Source organism: Crocodylus porosus, unplaced genomic scaffold (genome assembly GCF_001723895.1).
Source record: "Crocodylus porosus isolate Cpor-Errol unplaced genomic scaffold, CroPor_comp1, whole genome shotgun sequence".
NCBI classification, from domain to species: Eukaryota; Metazoa; Chordata; order Crocodylia; family Crocodylidae; genus Crocodylus; species Crocodylus porosus.
In genome coordinates this window covers 12798598-12815140 of record NW_017728909.1, presented here as the reverse complement: position 1 = coordinate 12815140, position 16543 = coordinate 12798598, and the positions used below count along the sequence as shown (strand labels likewise).

Below are 16543 nucleotides of genomic sequence, written 5' to 3'. Positions count from 1 at the left end.
CAGGGCTGTCAAGCCAGGCCTTAAACACCTCCAAGGATGGAGCTTCCCCCACCTCTCTAGGTAACCTGTTGCAGTGCTTTACCACCCTCCTAGTGAGAATTTTTCCTAATATCCGACCTCAACTTCCTTTGCGGCAACTTGAGCCCATTGCTCATTTTTCTGCCATCTGCCCCCACTGAGAACAGTTCAGCTCCATCCTCTTTTGAACGCCCCTGCAGGTAGTTGAAGGCTGCTATTAAATCCCCCCTCAATCTTCACTTCTGCAGACTAAATCAGCCCAGTTCCCTCAATAAGCCCAGTCGTGCCTTACTCTCATTCTCACAGTAAACCTTCAGCCATCCTGCCTGTCCCCTGTTATTGAGAAAGTGCTGAGGAGTTGGGCATTTAGGTCAAAGACTGATCAGGGGATGCACTTGGCTGTTTCTGAAGGCAGAGCAGATTGCAAGTTTGCAGCCATAGGCCGGGTGAGGCGAGATGACTTCCTTTTGTCAAGCAGGAGGGACGAGCTGTCACTCGCTGACAGTGTTTGTCCAATTCCCGTAGCCTCCCCAAGGGTCAGCGGGTTTGGAGAACTCCAGAACTAGCCACCTTGGCTCTACCATGTACTTGAAGCGTCCCAAAAGGGTATTTTCAGTCCAGATCCTCTGGCCCCTCCCACAGCTGGAAAATAAGAAAATGTTGATTCCCCCCCACATGCGTTTCCCACATGACTGACCACACAACTATTAATAACAGCGCCCTTTGCCGGCTCAGCTGGACACACTCATTCCCTCCGGGGAGCAGGAAACCACTGCTGCCTTCCCTTCCGCAGGGAAGTGATGTGCGACTGGATGGCCAGCAGCTCGGCTTTGGTGCGGACCATGCCTGTTTGCTGACCGAAAAACGGTTCTTCCTGGGGAGCGCTGGCAAACATGAAAGGCTTGGGGTTGCTTCTCGCTTGCCTGCTTTGCATCTTCACAAAGGGTGAGTGCTGAACGGCTACCAATTCCTCTGCTTTCGCTGCTGTTCCTCTCCCTGCTCCGGCCTGGTGCCCATGGGACTGCCCATGGCAGCTAACTCCCTAGGACTTGTGAGTTCATCGTGTTGCTCTGCTGCATCCCTCAGTCCCAAGTGGCTTCCGCACTCCTGGCTAAACACGGCTCATGACCTGTGGAAACAACAGGATGAGAGTCCTGCCTGTGCGGCTGCTCGAGACAGTTGCACGACTCTCCCTGCGCGCGCTGTCACAGCCAGCTGCAAACTCAGCCATTTATAATGATCTAAGTTTCTCCTGCATTTTCAGTTGGCTATAACATTTTTCACTGCTTGTCCTGAAGTGCTGTATAGTGTTCTCAGGAACAATTGCACAGCAGAGGTAGTTTGCTCCAGAGCTGGGATCACAGCACTGCATCCAAATGCAGGCTTCATTTTAAATATGCCTTTAAATCTCATGAAAAATCAATGGTATTTTGCATGTACACATGTATTTTTGAAGTAAGGTTTTTTTTTTTTACTGTGTCAGGACCAATACCATCATTATCAGTGTGTATGCAGATCTCCTTCTCAGGACACAAAATGAATGTACATACAGTCCTTTATCCTAGATTTGGTTGCAGTGTCTGCAACGCAGCAGACTCTGAAGTATAAAGCATGGGGGTGGGTTGTGGAGTATGGTTTTATAGAAATACTCACAGCATCAGATGATCTCATAATGCCATATAAAAAGACAGCTCATTTAAAAATCCCAGACATGCCTTTGGAAACTGATCCACCATATGACTTGTACTATGAAATAGTCCTTTAGCTGGTAGTTACAAATGACATTCCCTCTTCCCTATGAAAATGTGCAGTCCAGGGGCACAGCACAGCTGGGTAAAAAACAGGAGCTGAGGCAAGGTTGACGTGATAGGCTGTCCTGGCAAGATTTAATTGTGAGGGTGTGTGCGACTGCACAGGGGACAATTAGTCATACACAAGACACTGACTGTTATCTACTAGCAGCACCTAGGGTCTGCAGTAGTTTCTACAGACAGGGACGGAGCTTAGAACAAAAGAGATAAGTGCTTTTGATCACTAGTTCTCACTTTATAGGGGGGAAAAAAAGGTATACTTGCTAGAAGCACGGTCATCCCTTACCCTAAGTCTAAAACTGGCCTGTGCTAAACAAAAAGTGGTGGTATAGGTGGCGAATCACATACAGCCAGATCAGTTCCTCCATTCAAATTAGTCTGCATCTGCCACTAATGATTAATGCTCCATAGCATGAGCTACACACATACGGTGTGACCAGTTATGTCAATCCCGCACACTACAGATATCTGACACCAGATACCTAAAGAGGCGCACAATCAGTGAGGCTGTCAGTACACAAGTGAGGCTTCTCGAGGTCCCACAAACCCTCATCTAACCACACAGGAAAGAGATGATTATGTAGTATCAAACTCACTACCACAAGGCAGAGAGGCAAGTTCATTAGCATGGATATTATAGGCCCTCTCTGCTTAGAGCCTGTAAACTTTATGGACTCTCAGCTTCCCTCTTTGGTCACGTAACCTGGCTTATTGCATCAATGCAAATATTGCACCATGTTATTATACAAAACGCTTTTGCAACTGTGCTGGAGAGGTTTTAATGTGCTGGCATGTGGCCAACTATAGGTAAAGAGCTTCGCCTAGGAGAACTGAGTCCTGTATTGGCCTTTGCCCATCAGAAAGCATGCAGTACACCAGGGCTGGGCAGGATATGGCCCACCAGGCCATTCTACCTGGCCTGTGGGGACCCTAAAAAATGTAGAAGATAAATATTTATCTGCCCCTGGCTGCCTGTCATGCAGCCCTCAATGGCTTGCCAAAACTCAGTAACCAGCCCTCCACCCGAAATAATTGCCCACCCCTGCAATAAACCCACGTCATCTGCACAGTCCCAGGGACGTCTGCCAAGTGTCGTGGAAGGACACCATGTGTACCAAAACTTAGATAAACCACTGATTATCTCTGTCTAGCCTTTTATCCCACATTCATCACTGTGGCTTCTGAACACCCCAAAGAAGTCAAGCAGAATCGCAGGAGCTCAGCCTTTTAGAAAACCAGGCCACTAACTTTTTCCACTTGTTCTGATGCCTAATAGTCAAGGAAAGGCTACTGCTGTAATGAAGTTGTCAGGACAGGATTCTCTGTCCTGAAAGTATTACCTGGTGCCACAGCTGTTGCAGTTGCCACCAAGGCACAGCACTTCTCAGAAGTTCACTTTGCAGAAACTAGCAGGTCTGGTGAGGACAGCTGTGGGAGATTTTGGTTCTTTCACATATTCCACAAGCAGGACCTTTTTACTCAAGTCAAATCTGATTGATGATGAGACAGAAAAATCAGATTTAGCCCTGATATAAAGGCAGTGCACTGACTGCACTAGTTTTCCAGGGTGGGATCTGGCATGTGCATCAGTAAGAGAACATTTAATACCAAAGTCATTGAATAACCGTAAGACCTGCTGGCAACTTCTGCACTGGAGAATTCAGAGCCCAGCTCATGGGAAAGGACCTGCTTATGGAAATCGGTGGTTGCTGTGGGGCGAGACAATATCCCATGCTGTGGTGATGGAGGTCTGTTTCTAATCGTGCCAGTCTCAGTGTCAGAAGCCCCACCGCCCCTTCAAGACACGGGTCCACTCCAACCTGCAGGATTCGTTGAATCGGCACAACCAGCATGTCAGGTCTAGTTTACACCACGAAGCTTTGCTGACCTAGCTATGTCAGGGACAGGTGTGAAAAGCTCGTACTCCCTATGCTGGCAGAACCCAGCATGGATGCAGCCCTGCCACTAGGAGAGGACTTCTGCCACCTTAGTGTTGGTTCAGGGAAGTGGGGTAATTATAATACAAGAATTGTCTCTCCTGCCACATCTCCAGAGTCCCTACCATGTCAACAGAGCTATAGAAAGCGCAGCTCAAAACGTGCACAAGGCTTTAATCTGCTTTTACATCCCACTGGACATATGTTACTTAACAAAGCTACAGGTCTTCCTGTGTTGAGATAATATCAAAAGCCATAAAATAAATATTAACAGGATTTAAAGGAATTGGGTAACAAATAGGACGACATGCCAATGCATGCATTCATACTGACCCCCCTGGGGTTAAGCACTTGAGCATGATCAAAATACTCTTCTTGGAAAAAAAAAAAGTAATATTTCAAGTTTTAGACATTTGCAAGATAGCTTGAAGAACAAAAAAAAGAGTGAGAAAAGAAGTAGGCATGGATCCTACTCAAAGGATGGAGTATCCATTTGATGAGCAAGAATGGATCAGGTAAGACGACGACTCCTGATCTCTCTCAATGGTTCAGTTCTTCAGGTTTGGTATACTAGCCTTCATGGTCTGACAAGCCTCTGAATTCGATTCCTTTATTTCTAGGTTTGCAGTTCAATGGCTGGTCCATTAAGGTTCCATCAGATGCTACCGGTGAAGTTGGAAAGAGCGTTGTTCTGCCCTGTACCTTCACACACCCCCATAAAACCTTTGACCGGACTCTCACAGCCATTTGGAGGATCAAGGAGCCTTACAACGGGACAGTGGTTTTCAAGTGCGTGGCTCACAGTTCAAGCGAACTCTGTAAAACTGCAACCAGCTACAAGAACAAGTACAAACTGCTTGGGAACCCAAGGCACAACAACCTTTCCATCAAGATTGACAATCTGACGTGGAGCGACAGCAACAGATATTTCTGCCGGGTAGAGTTTTCTGGAGATCTTCATGACAAGTATGAAGGCAGAACTGGGATCAGGCTCCATCTGATCGGTAAGAAAACACTAAATACAAAAGTAGGCTGAATAACCACATAAGGAAGCTAAAGAGACGGAAAAATTTGGATAGTGGAGATGCTACTCCAGACTGGTTGCTACAGAATTTGATAGACCACACTCTGCCAAGGGTACTGGACTCTCCAACGCTGCCTAGTTTTGAGAGACTGTATAATACCAGAACCAGACACTTTCCTGAGGTGCTATGGAAAACCAGATACTTTCAATAGCTTAGGTACTATGGGGATGAGCATGGAATAGGAGCTAGAACAGAATGCCACGTAACAAAACAGAGTCCATAGGGATGGTGGCAAGGTAAAGGGTGGGTTTACAGCCATAAGAAGTAAGAAGAAAAAAACCAGAAAAGTTTACCCAAGTTGAATAGCCCACCAGGCTCATGTGGTTAAGGCACATCATTTCCCACAGCTCATGGCAGGTGGTATGTAAGGGAGTAAAGCAACTGCCCCATCCTGCCACCGTGGACTCTCCAAGCCTGGAGACTCTTCAGCCTGGCCAGGCTGCAGTGAGGCTTCAAACCCCTTCTGGAGTCATACAAGGTTACTTGACCCTCTCTGTCATCATCTCTATGTACCACAAGAATGAATCAGACTGGAACTACTGGATAGCACCAGTCCTGAACTTCACTGCTATTCCCCTGTAGTGGAAGATTTGCTCCATCACCCCCTCCACTGCATCCTATCCTCTACCCCACAAAAGAGGTGTGCACATTGAGGGATTTGGTGGCTCACAGCACTCACAGTAGATAACAGAAGCGCCCTGTGTGACTGATACAGTCAGTGGACAGACTAGATGGGGCTCAACATCCATTGGGGGGTGGGAGGGTTGTCTTTGCCAGGCCTTACAACAGAGCCAGGGCAAGAGATTGATGGGTAAGAGGACCACCTACCAAGACGCTGGACAGGGGGAGAGCCAAATGGTAGTAGTATTTGCAGATGTGAACGTGATTTTACACCTTAAAAAGTGATCAAGGGCATGAGGATATCCTAGATTACCAGAAGGTAAGTTGGGCTGTGAATACGGAGCTTGTCATCTACCCCATGGCAACTGCCCACACATATGCTCTTACCTCATGGTGAATGTGAGTGAGCTTACCTCTTGGTGAAAGTAGTGTTCATGCATCGACCATGGAGTCCACAATTTGTCTGGGTCCTGAAGCTATGGAGAGTATTGACAGGAAGGGAAGAAGCCATCATTGTGCTGTGTCCATAAGGTGCTTAGTCTTTTCCCAGCTGCATCCCAATACCACAGCAATATCCAAATAATGATCCTAAACTTGGTATTGGATGGTAGCCCTTCAAGCCTCAAATAAGATGTGAGGTCCATTGTGCTAAGTACTGTATTTTCCCACATACCACCCCTCTCCCCCCACAAACAACATGTGCTCCTTACTTTGGGACAGCAGAATGAAAGACAAAAATTATTTTTCCAGTCACGTCCGAATGCTGACTGCAGGGGATCCTGACTGCAGTGGCTGTGGTGGTGAGAGGGTTAACACTGTAGGTCTGGCCCTGAACAGTAAACACCACCTCCTTCATCCCAGAGGCTAGCAGAGGGAGAACAGCAGTGTCTCCCTGCTTCTATTCCAGCAAAGAGATGTCATCTTCCCCTCTTAAGACATATGCCCTAATTTTGGAGGGCTGATTCTTGGGGAAAGGATGCATGTGGTATGCAAGTAAATATGGTACTATGCAAACACATAGTAGAAAGGGCTTTCAAGAGCCTACAATCTAACCAGACATGATAGATAATGGGTGGGATGGAGCAAGTTGTCAATGGTCACACGGCATCAGTGGCAGAACCAATGTGCAGAATCCCAAGGCGAGGCCTCACCCCGACCCACACTGCCTTCATGGAAGGTTAGAAAGCTTTCACAGCACACGAATCCAACGCAGAGAGGTCAGTGGTGTATCGGGGCTGTGTTTTCTTTCAGCTGATAATTTGGGAGGTAAAATAACTCCCTCTCTTCTAGTTCCTTCCCGTCCCTCTCTACAGTGGCTATAGCATCACTGGTGTGAAATGGCTACACCACTTTTCCCCAAAGGCTACCTAGACTTCAAACAATAGACGTGTGATCCTGCCATGGGGCACGCACTCTGCAAAGCAAGAACAAACATTCGGTATCACGAACCATTCTTAATATAGCAAGCATGTTATAGAAACACATAGTAATGGTCACCTCTCTAATGCTTTGCCTCTGTGGAAAGTTCGTTGCAGTTGCTAATTTATTCACGCAATGCCTCCACAGAGAGCCAACTAGTAGCTCATTCAGGGCAGCAGCATGAGGAGAACCAGGCAGTCTTCACGGTACAAGCTGGATGAAATGTTCATACTGAACCACACTGCGGGTGGAAGGGGAATTTGACCATTACAATTCCCTCTATTCCAGGGGTGGGCAATTATTTTGGGTGGAGGGCCACTTACTGAGTTTCGGCAAGCCATCGAGGGCTGCATAGCAGGCAGCCAGGGGCAGATAAATATTAATTTTTTAAGTTTTTTAGGGACCCCGCAGGCTGGATAGAATGGCCTGGTGGCCAGCATTTTACCCACACCTGCTCTATTCTTTAATGAGACCAGTAACGAGGAGATGGAAAGAGAACCCAGGTCGCCGCATTCCCAGGCCAGGGCTCTGTTCAATGGGACATGATGCTTCTCTCCAAATTGTGGGCATGATGGGAAAATCTAGCAGATAAGAGAGGGGAGGGAAGGAGAACATGGAGGGTGACAAGGGGATGGATGCCAAGGTTACAAAGTCATAACCCTGTGTGACGCCATTAAGAACAACAGTCGTTCTCAACGCTAAGCCCGAACCAACAATGGATTTGAATCTGAACTGTGTTCTTCATCCCTTCTTGTGACCTCCACAGCTGCCCCCAGGATCATTAACATCACAGTAAGCTCCAACGAGGATCATACCTTCAAAGCCCTCTGCACAGCCGACGGGGAACCACTGCCCTCTCTGACATGGACCGGCCCTCTGTCCAGCAATTCCTCCTCTGTCACAAGCATGAACCACCAGATAACCAAAGAGCTGCACCACCTGACTCACGATGGAAAATACGTATGCACCGCAGCGAACAGCCACGGGAGGGCGGAGGGGGCAGTGTACTTCTATAAATTCAAAGGAGCAAATAGCAACTCGATTCTGATCTTGATTTGTATTGCGCTAGGAGTCAAAGCGCTCTTGCTGCTGGTGATAGCAGGGATTGGTCTTCTGTGGAAAGGAGGTACACACAGTTAGCTCTTTCCCTCGATCTCCTAAATTAGCACCATGATGCAGCATAAACATAAGGCAGGTGCTATCAGCCTAGATCATTTTTCCCTCTGGGAATAATGGCTATCATGGAAAATCAACAGAAAGAAGGAGAAACAGGAAACTCCCTGGTGACTAGTTATGGGGGTGAGGTATTGAGTCCTTATTCTCCAACGCATTTTTTTTAAATATGCAGTGGTTTCAATGCGTCTAAAGAGATCAGTTTAGGAATTTGCAGATTCCCAGCTTGAAAAGGCCATTTTTAATGTACAGTGTAAAATATTTTAAAGTAGACTAATTTATACTGCTTCATACTTGCCTCCTGTGTACTCTAGAAAGCCACTTGGGCCTTATAACTGCCTCCTCCTCATTTCATAGGTAACAGGATAGAAGCAGAAAGGTTAAAGGGCTTCTTTATGGCAACAAAGGTCCATTTAGACCAGCTATTCCCAAACTCTACACACCACCAATTCAAAACGATACGACCTTAAGTACCACTAGCAAATTTTTCAGTTCAACCTTAAGTACCATCAGCAATGTTTTGTCATATAAAGTAATTATAATAAATCTGTTAACAAATACCACTGATGGTACACATACCACAGGCTGAGAACTGCTGATCCAGACCCTCAGCATTGTAATATCCAAGTGGCCCAGCATCATTAACAGATGCTTGACCCGACAAAGCCGGCATAAAGGCATATTATCTCCATTCTGCACAATGGGAAAGACGACAAAGCGATTCTCTCGAAGTCACACAAAAAGACTGTGGCTAAGAAAGACAAGGTTCTTTGGGTGAACCTGATATCTTTTATTAGACCAACTTAAATAGTTGGGAAAAAATTTTTAGCAGCTTTCGGGTTTAAAAACCCTTTGTCAGGTTAAGGAAGTCTCTGCAGTGGATGGATGGAAGAATACAAATTAACTTGCTAAAAAGTTTTTTTTTTTTTCCAACCATTCAAGTTGGTCTAATAAAAGCTATCAAATTCACCCAAAGAACCTTGTCTGCCTATGTCCTTAGACTGACTTGGCTACAACCTACACCCCCGTGGCTAAGAAAGTAATTTAACACAAGTCAGCGGTAACCTGTCCTGTACAGTGTCTGTACTGTGATGCATCAAAGCTGGGATTAGACCTGAGAAATCTGGCCTTTGTCATCAGAGCAAATCATACTTCACTAATTGCTGTATGTGCAATTACTGTCTGGGACTGAAAATTGGTAGGAGCCACTCTTGAAAGATAAAAGGAAATTATAAAATGACATCCAAGAATAGGGTAGAGAACTACTTTGCCTTTTATAACCAGACATGTCATTCCCACTAGCCTGGCAAGCTAATCACAACCCAAGTGTCAGAACTTCTTCTCATTTGCTTTGCTAATTGTGTACACCAGGTAGGGCAGTTTCTCAAAACTCATCTGCATTGCCAATTTCTCACCTCTCCCTGGTCGGAAGAGACAGAAAAACTAACTCTCCTCCTTCTTCTCATTCTACAGATTGCTTCAGTGGTCCGGGCAGTCTGTCTCGGTAAGAAGGTCAACACTTTTACCATTTAACTAAGTTCAGGCTTCCTATCGGCTAAGGAAACAACTGCATCTTTTCCTGGAATTTGCAATGAGCTTGTAGTCTAAGAGCTGTCCCAGACACAGCTTTACATTAACATAAAGGTGCTTGTATCAATACAAAAGGATAAGCTATACTGATAAGAGCATCGTAATAATGGTATAAGCATGTCATAGAATCATAGAAAATGGGCGTTGAAGGGACCTCAGGAGGTCACATCTAGTCCAACCCCCTGCTCCAAGCAGGACCAGCCCCAACTAGATCATCCCAGCCGAGGCTTTGTCTATCTGAGTCTTAAAAACCTCCAAGGATGGAGATCCCACCACCTCTCGATAACCTGTTCCAGTGTTTTACTACCCTCCTCATAAGAAAGTTTTTCCTCATATCTAATCTAAGATTCCCTTGCTGCAACTTGAGCCTATTGCTTCTTGTTCTGATGCCCGCCTTGCTGGGGTCATCTGAGCCCAGCAGTCTTTCCTGCCCAAGTGCAGGGGGGCTGGACCTGATGATCTGTAAGGTCCTTTCCAGCCCCTAACAACTATGAAACCTATGAAGCCTGTTATCTGCTACCACTGAGAACCAGCTCCATCCGCATTCAATCCCACCTACAGGTGGTTGAAGCTGCTATTAAATCCCCTCTCCACGTTCTCTTCTCCAGACTAAAATCAGCCCGCTTCCCTCAGCCTCTCCTTGGAAGTTATGTCCCCCATCCCCCAAACCATTTTCATTGCCCTCCACTGGACTCTCTCCAATTTGTCCACATCCTTTCTGTAGTGGGGGGCCCACAACTGGACACAAGACTCCAGATTTGGCCTCACCAGTGCTGAATAGAGGGGAAGAACCACTTCCCGCGATCTGCTGGCAACGCTCCTACTAATGCAGGCCAATATGCCGTTAGCCTTTTTGGCAACAGTCACACGATTGCCTACATACAATATTCACGTTGAAGAGTTTCAGTGATGTAACCTAGATTAACAGTGAGCCAAAAAAAACCTGTCGTCCAGCCCTCAGCAATTGCCAGCTACTTTAGAAGACATTTTGCAACTGGAGCTGCATTCACTCAGTCCCCTAACAGAGATGCTATGTGCTGACAGGAGGTCTTCTTCTGATGCAACAACCCCATTACTCCAATGACGTTGGCTAACTTCATGTATGTATTTGTGGCACGCAGGTAAAGGCGCAATGGGATCCATGCCACACATGTATGGCAGAAGGTGCAACCCACACTTGCACATTAGATCCCATGGTGCCTTCTTACCCGTGCAGGGGGTGCCTGAACCTGGGCTCCCCCTGCACTGCAAGAAGCAAGGTCCAGCAGCTGGGAGCCCCATGCACCTCAGCTGAGGGATCCCTAGCCGCAAAGGACCCCTACATACCCCTAGGGGGGGGGAAATCACTGCAGGGGGGATCCTCCCATCTCAGGGATTTCACGTACCTCTGGGCCAGGGTGACAGCCAAGAAGCACACTGTGGGGACCCAGCATCTGCAGCTCTGGGTCCACAGCTGCTGGGGCTGAGAGGCCTAAACAGCTGCGGGACTGGCAGCTCCATCTGGGTATGGTGCACCCCTGCAGGTGGGAGCCCTGGGAGCTCATGGGGCTCACCCAGCCACCAGGACACCCTGCTACACGAGCACATTCAATCTCATAGATTTCACAGACATCAGGGGCTGGAAAGGGCCTCGCGAGATCATCAAGTCCAGCCCCCCTCCCCCCTTGGCAGGAGCAACCAGCTATAAAGCTCTCAATAGCAACCAGCTATAAAGTTAGTGCACATTTTCAAGGTCTAACTTAATAGTTGGTTGGAGCTTTTTATTGAGTGGTAACTACTTTGCACATGGTAGCTGGCCTTGAGGTAACTACATAATTAACCACTTAATTGTGCAATACATGTAACATGTAGAGCAGGCCTATTTGACTGAAGTGCTACCCCTCCCAGAAAGGCTCAGAGCCACTTACAAACCTTGACAAACACCCCCTTTGCCAGCCTAGCTGCAACTTCAAAAGGGGTTTTGTCCACACAGCTAGACCAGCTTAGGGGTGTGATCCTTTCACATGTTCAGTCAACACAGCAGTGCCAGGCGACACCCAGTGCTAAATTTTGTGACCTAAAGTTAATCTGTGGAATTGAATGCATTTTAACACCTGCTCTGGGCACCCCTGGAACATTTCTTCCAGATCCCAAACCAACAACTGTTCTTCACGGGAAGTTGGAGTCCTCATGTAAGCCAGGCAAGGTTGTTTGGGTAAATCTGATATCTTTTACGAGACCAACTCAAATAGTTGGAAAAATTCTTCTTTGTAAGCTTTCGGGGATAAATACCCTTCGTCAGGCTGAGGAAGCATCTACAGGTGTCGGTGTCCATGTCGTGTCCTCCTGGATGGAATGACTAGTAAAGAAGCCAGAGGCTGGTCTGCATCCAAGAAAGCCATGCATATCTGTGGCATGGAATAAGTTTTGGGGAGGGGACTAGAGTTAAAAAAAAAAAAAAAAATCATTAATTGACCGTCAATTAGTCTGAAATTAAAAATTCTGTGTAGCCATATTCCAACAAGCAGGTAAATAGTTTAGGCAGTGTCTATACCAGGCATGCTTTACTGGGATAGGAATCCTGCTGGAGTCCACCAGCAAAGCCCTGCTCATGTGGATGCAGCCAAATCAACAGACTGCACTTAGTGCTGGGGAAGTAACCATCATTTTCTCAAAGAAAAAGAAGCCATAGTGATAAAGCACAATTTGGACAGGATACCTGTGCCTGCACTGGGGGCCACCCTTTTTGGTAAATGTGTCAGCAATTAGCCCTACATTCTCCCTGAGTGCTACTCTGATCCCCTTCCCTTGCCTGACCTGCTGCCCTGTTTTCTGCTGTCTTCCTGGTGCTCCCTGCCCAAACCTCTGCTCTGCTTTTGGTTTCCTACCTTATCTGCTACTGTGTTGCCTGCTCCTTTTCCTGATCTCCCTCATGCCACACAGACTGCCCATGCCACTTGGCCATCCCTGGTCTACACTATGCTGGTGAAAGTCTATAATGCCTCTACTGTTTGAAGGCTTGGTCTGTTCTTGAAATGTTGCTCATGTAGCTATCTATGTCACTTATCATAGAGCTAGGCTAGCAAAAACCCTAATATAAACACCATTACAATGGCAAAAAACTCCCTTCACTTGTATCACCCTAGTCAGCTTGGAGAATTGCTTTAAGCTATAGCAGCAAAAGAACTTGTACTGGAAAAAAAATCTTCCAGTAAATCAGCAAAACCTTTTACATATAGGTAAGCCCAACTTGGATGCCCAGGAAGACAGTCAAATCCCATCAGAAGTGGTTATCCGTTGGATCTCGTGAAGTCTCTTATTCTGGGTACCAGCTTAAAAAAAAAAAAAAAAAAAGTCTTGTGTGCTCTGTGTATGAAAATGCCTGTCCTATAGCTATTCTCCTAGCCCAAGAGGTTCATGCCTAGCTATGTTCTGAGGTTCAGGAGAAAGCATCTTAGGTATAATATTTCATCATGCAGAGAGTTTAGGAAATACTGTTGGAGTCTTTCGGATTAAAAAAACGTGATCCTAAAAGGAAAATTTTGGAGAAGGGAGACTGCTTCAAATACAGCAGGTTACCATCACTTTTACTCTGATGCCTTGTAAACTTGGAATGATGTCAGCTGAGTCTTCAAAGGTTATATCGACTCTGATGAGCAGGTAAGTCACAGGAGCCTTTAACTTACCTCTTTTATTGCCAGGCAACCAATTCAGGATTCGACATATGAAAATCTTGATCGCAGGAACAACTGTGGGGGCATTCAGAGTTTGCCAACGCACTGAACTCTAACAACTCGCAGGTTTGAATTAGGACCATAATGCTTTCACACATTTCCCTATTTTCCCCTCCCTTTTGTTACCTTGAGAGCAAAGCAGACTACAGTTGTGAGCCTTTCATCCGGCATGTGGATGTGTAACTACTGACCCTCCAGGCCACAGAGGATGGCAGACGGGTCATGTGGCCCCTATTGGCTGTGAAAACATAGACCTCATTGAGAGAAAAGTGGGGAAGAGAATAAAAAGAGAGTTAGAAAAGGAATGGGATATCCACGGCAAATGAGAAGAGGAGTTAACGTGTCTGCACCAATTGACCCGTGTGGAGCCTCCACGACACCGCCGAGCGTTAAGCAGAATTTTTTTATTGTGTTGGCTCTCTCCAGCATTTTCCAGAAGTTGTTTTAAAACTATTTCCCCTTGCAAAACTTGGCAAAGTGCATGCAATTTAGCAAAGCCACCGATGCAGTGAGTTTAGAGATTGAACTTCAGCGGTTTTTCAGATGCGTAGAAAAAGATGGTTGGAATTTTTTTGAATGGGAAAACATTGTTTGTTTGTTTTTTAACTCTTCTATCTTAGAAACTTCTGAAGGTATTTTCTCCAGCTTTAGAAAGAAAATCTCCCCTGAGGCAGAGAAGGAATTTAAACCCAAAAAGAAGCTTTCAGAAAGGTGCGGAGATGGAGCACAGGAAATTTGAATGGAGATCTTCTTGTAACCATAACTATAGTAGTCACAATTGTTGGATATTGTGTATAACCACACACACGCACACATGCACAAATGCACACATGCGCACGCACACTGAACTCATTATAATAAGTGGATGTACAGGCTATATTACAGTAAGAGTAAACTTGTATTATTTACTTATTTGTTTATATACTTATGTATTATTTATACAGATAGAAAAGTATAGCTGGTCAATTAAATCTTCCGGTATTTCAAAGAAACACAGCTTTTGGACTAAATAGAAATTCTTGCAAAAAATATTCACACCTCCAAAAATTAGAGGGAGACTGTCAAAATACTAAGAATTGGAGGGGAAAAGGGGCGGGGAATGAAAAGTATTTACGTTATCAAAAATAAGACTGTTCTTTTCTTTAGTGAAATCTCAAATCCTGTAAAAAACTTCAATTAAATGTGTCAGAGTAAAAGAAAAAGAAACAATCATTTGCTAACTATAATATATCTGTATTACATGAAAAGATTCCACATACGTTCAGTACTCACCCTGAAAAGGACCACAGTCAAGAAGATACAGATTTTTTTGCAGTGACTCAGATACACCTGTTAATGATACACTTCAATATCATCATGCCTAAAAGCCTCGGATGAGAACCTGCAAGATATTCTGTCGGTGCAGGGAACCGGTTCCATTAGTTCTACAAAAAAGATACACACAGAGAGGGGAATGGTCCATTTTCAGTAATTTCTGTGGCTTTTCACTACTGACTTCATTTGCTCAACGACTATTTACCACATGCACTCCCAACATCCCCTTTATTTCTCTAGGCATATTTTATTGCCCATCTCCCCACAAAGAACTGCAATGTTTGATCATCCTATTTGGCTCAACAACAAATAGCCAGAAGCACACCCTTCCTAGACATGCAAAACACGTGCACGTAGCGTGTGACAAGAGGACTAGGCCATGGATTCTGAGAGGTGTGAGATGTGCTCGAACCTGGAGAGAAGTATTGTGATTTGGGTTTTCTACTTCACTGTATTAGCACAAATAGCTGCTATTCATACATTAGCATTAGCAAAGTCTATGTCCTTCTACTAGCTATTGAGCCTTCACAAAAGTTAAGTCTCTATTTCATTGCAAGAGAGGGAACAATTAGCTACGAATATTGTTCAGGTTTCATAGTTGCTACGGGCTGGAAGGGACCTTACAGCTCATCGGGTCCAGCCCCCCTGCACTTGGGCAGGAAAGACTGCTGGGATCAGATGACCCCAGCAAGGCGGGCATCAAGATGGTTTTGGAGGGTTGGGCTTTTCAAAAGCCAGAAATACTGATACTTAGTCAGAAGTGTACAAAACTAAGCTGCTTTTATTTAGAATTATATGAATATTGAATATTCAACGTTCACGCCTTCCCCGCATTTCTAGCCTTATATATTTATACTTCAAGTACAGCTTTCTCCATAAAAACCCAGAAGTGAATAAGGTACACTGCACATTATTCAGAAAAGCGAGTGCTATGATTGAAACGAGCCATATGCGCGTTTGTGAAGAGGATGCCTGTAATTTCTGTGCATCTTTTACTGTAACAAAAGTGTGCCACCCATTTTGGGGAAAAATTCAGGATTGTTTTATGAAGAGGATTAGAGAGATCTCAAAGCAGGTCAGAGGTGAAACGCAAGAAAAATACTGTGCCTATTTTTAATTCTCTGACTGATAAAAGTGCGCATCACAACAGCATCAGGAAATCTGTTCTTACTTTAGCCTACAATCATAAAGCAAGGCAAGCAAAAAAGTACACTGCGATTGTCCTTATATTTAAGTTACCATTTGCTCATATGATCTGGTCCAATAATCAGGTTTTATCGGCAAAGCATTCATTGCAACGAAATTTGCTTAAAGCACACACTTCCAACCCCACTGTGCCAGATACCATTCTGAGTCCCAGTTCTCTCCCTGCTGCCCCCATGACGGACCTTCTGCTGACTTACTCCAGGGGCCACCTGAAACCTCCCTTGTGCTGACTCCCTTACATCCTCACTATGATCCGCCAGTCCCATGCTCACATTTTGGGTGAGGAGTTATAGCAGGCAAGCGGGGCAACACCAAGTCATTGCAGTACCTCTGGGAACCCAAGGGGCATCAGAAGGGGAGCACTTATGCCTATGCTGTCTGCCAGTAGGCGGCTTGTGGCCTTAAGCCCGACATCCCCCTTCACAGGGAAATTCTCATGGCCGTGAAGAGACTTCTGGCTGCCAATGCTGAAAGGATCTTTGTTCAAACATATCACAGCGAGTCCAGCATGAGCGTCCGAATTGCCATCAGCCACGATGTTTTGGTGGCGCTGAAGTGATAGCTGTGAAAGTCCCAGAAACATGAGCAGCAAGCATTTTCGTGGGCAACATCTTTTATTGGCGTAACAGCACGGTTGCAATGGACTTAAAACAAAC

The 16543-nt window shown here is 45.6% G+C and overlaps 1 protein-coding gene across 1 annotated transcript; it reads left to right on the top strand.

Annotated features, from left to right (window-relative positions):
• Positions 1 to 244: 244 nt before the first annotated feature.
• On the top strand, positions 245 to 14417 carry SIGLEC15 (sialic acid binding Ig like lectin 15). Its single transcript, XM_019531821.1, has 5 exons — positions 245 to 963; positions 4387 to 4770; positions 7658 to 8017; positions 9538 to 9568; positions 13335 to 14417. The coding sequence occupies exons 1-5, from the start codon at positions 912 to 914 to the stop codon at positions 13414 to 13416; spliced, it is 909 nt and encodes a 302-aa protein (XP_019387366.1). The 5' UTR covers positions 245 to 911; the 3' UTR covers positions 13417 to 14417.
• Positions 14418 to 16543: the final 2126 nt, after the last annotated feature.

Excerpts from the sequence above, each read along its gene's own strand:
- SIGLEC15 (XM_019531821.1), top strand. The coding sequence starts at position 912 with ATGAAAGGCTTGGGGTTGCTTCTCGCTTGCCTGCTTTGCATCTTCACA. Across the intron at positions 964-4,386 it reads GCTTTGCATCTTCACAAAGG|GTTTGCAGTTCAATGGCTGG; the intron begins GTGAGTGCTGAA and ends CTTTATTTCTAG. Across the intron at positions 9,569-13,334 it reads GGTCCGGGCAGTCTGTCTCG|GCAACCAATTCAGGATTCGA; the intron begins GTAAGAAGGTCA and ends TTTTATTGCCAG.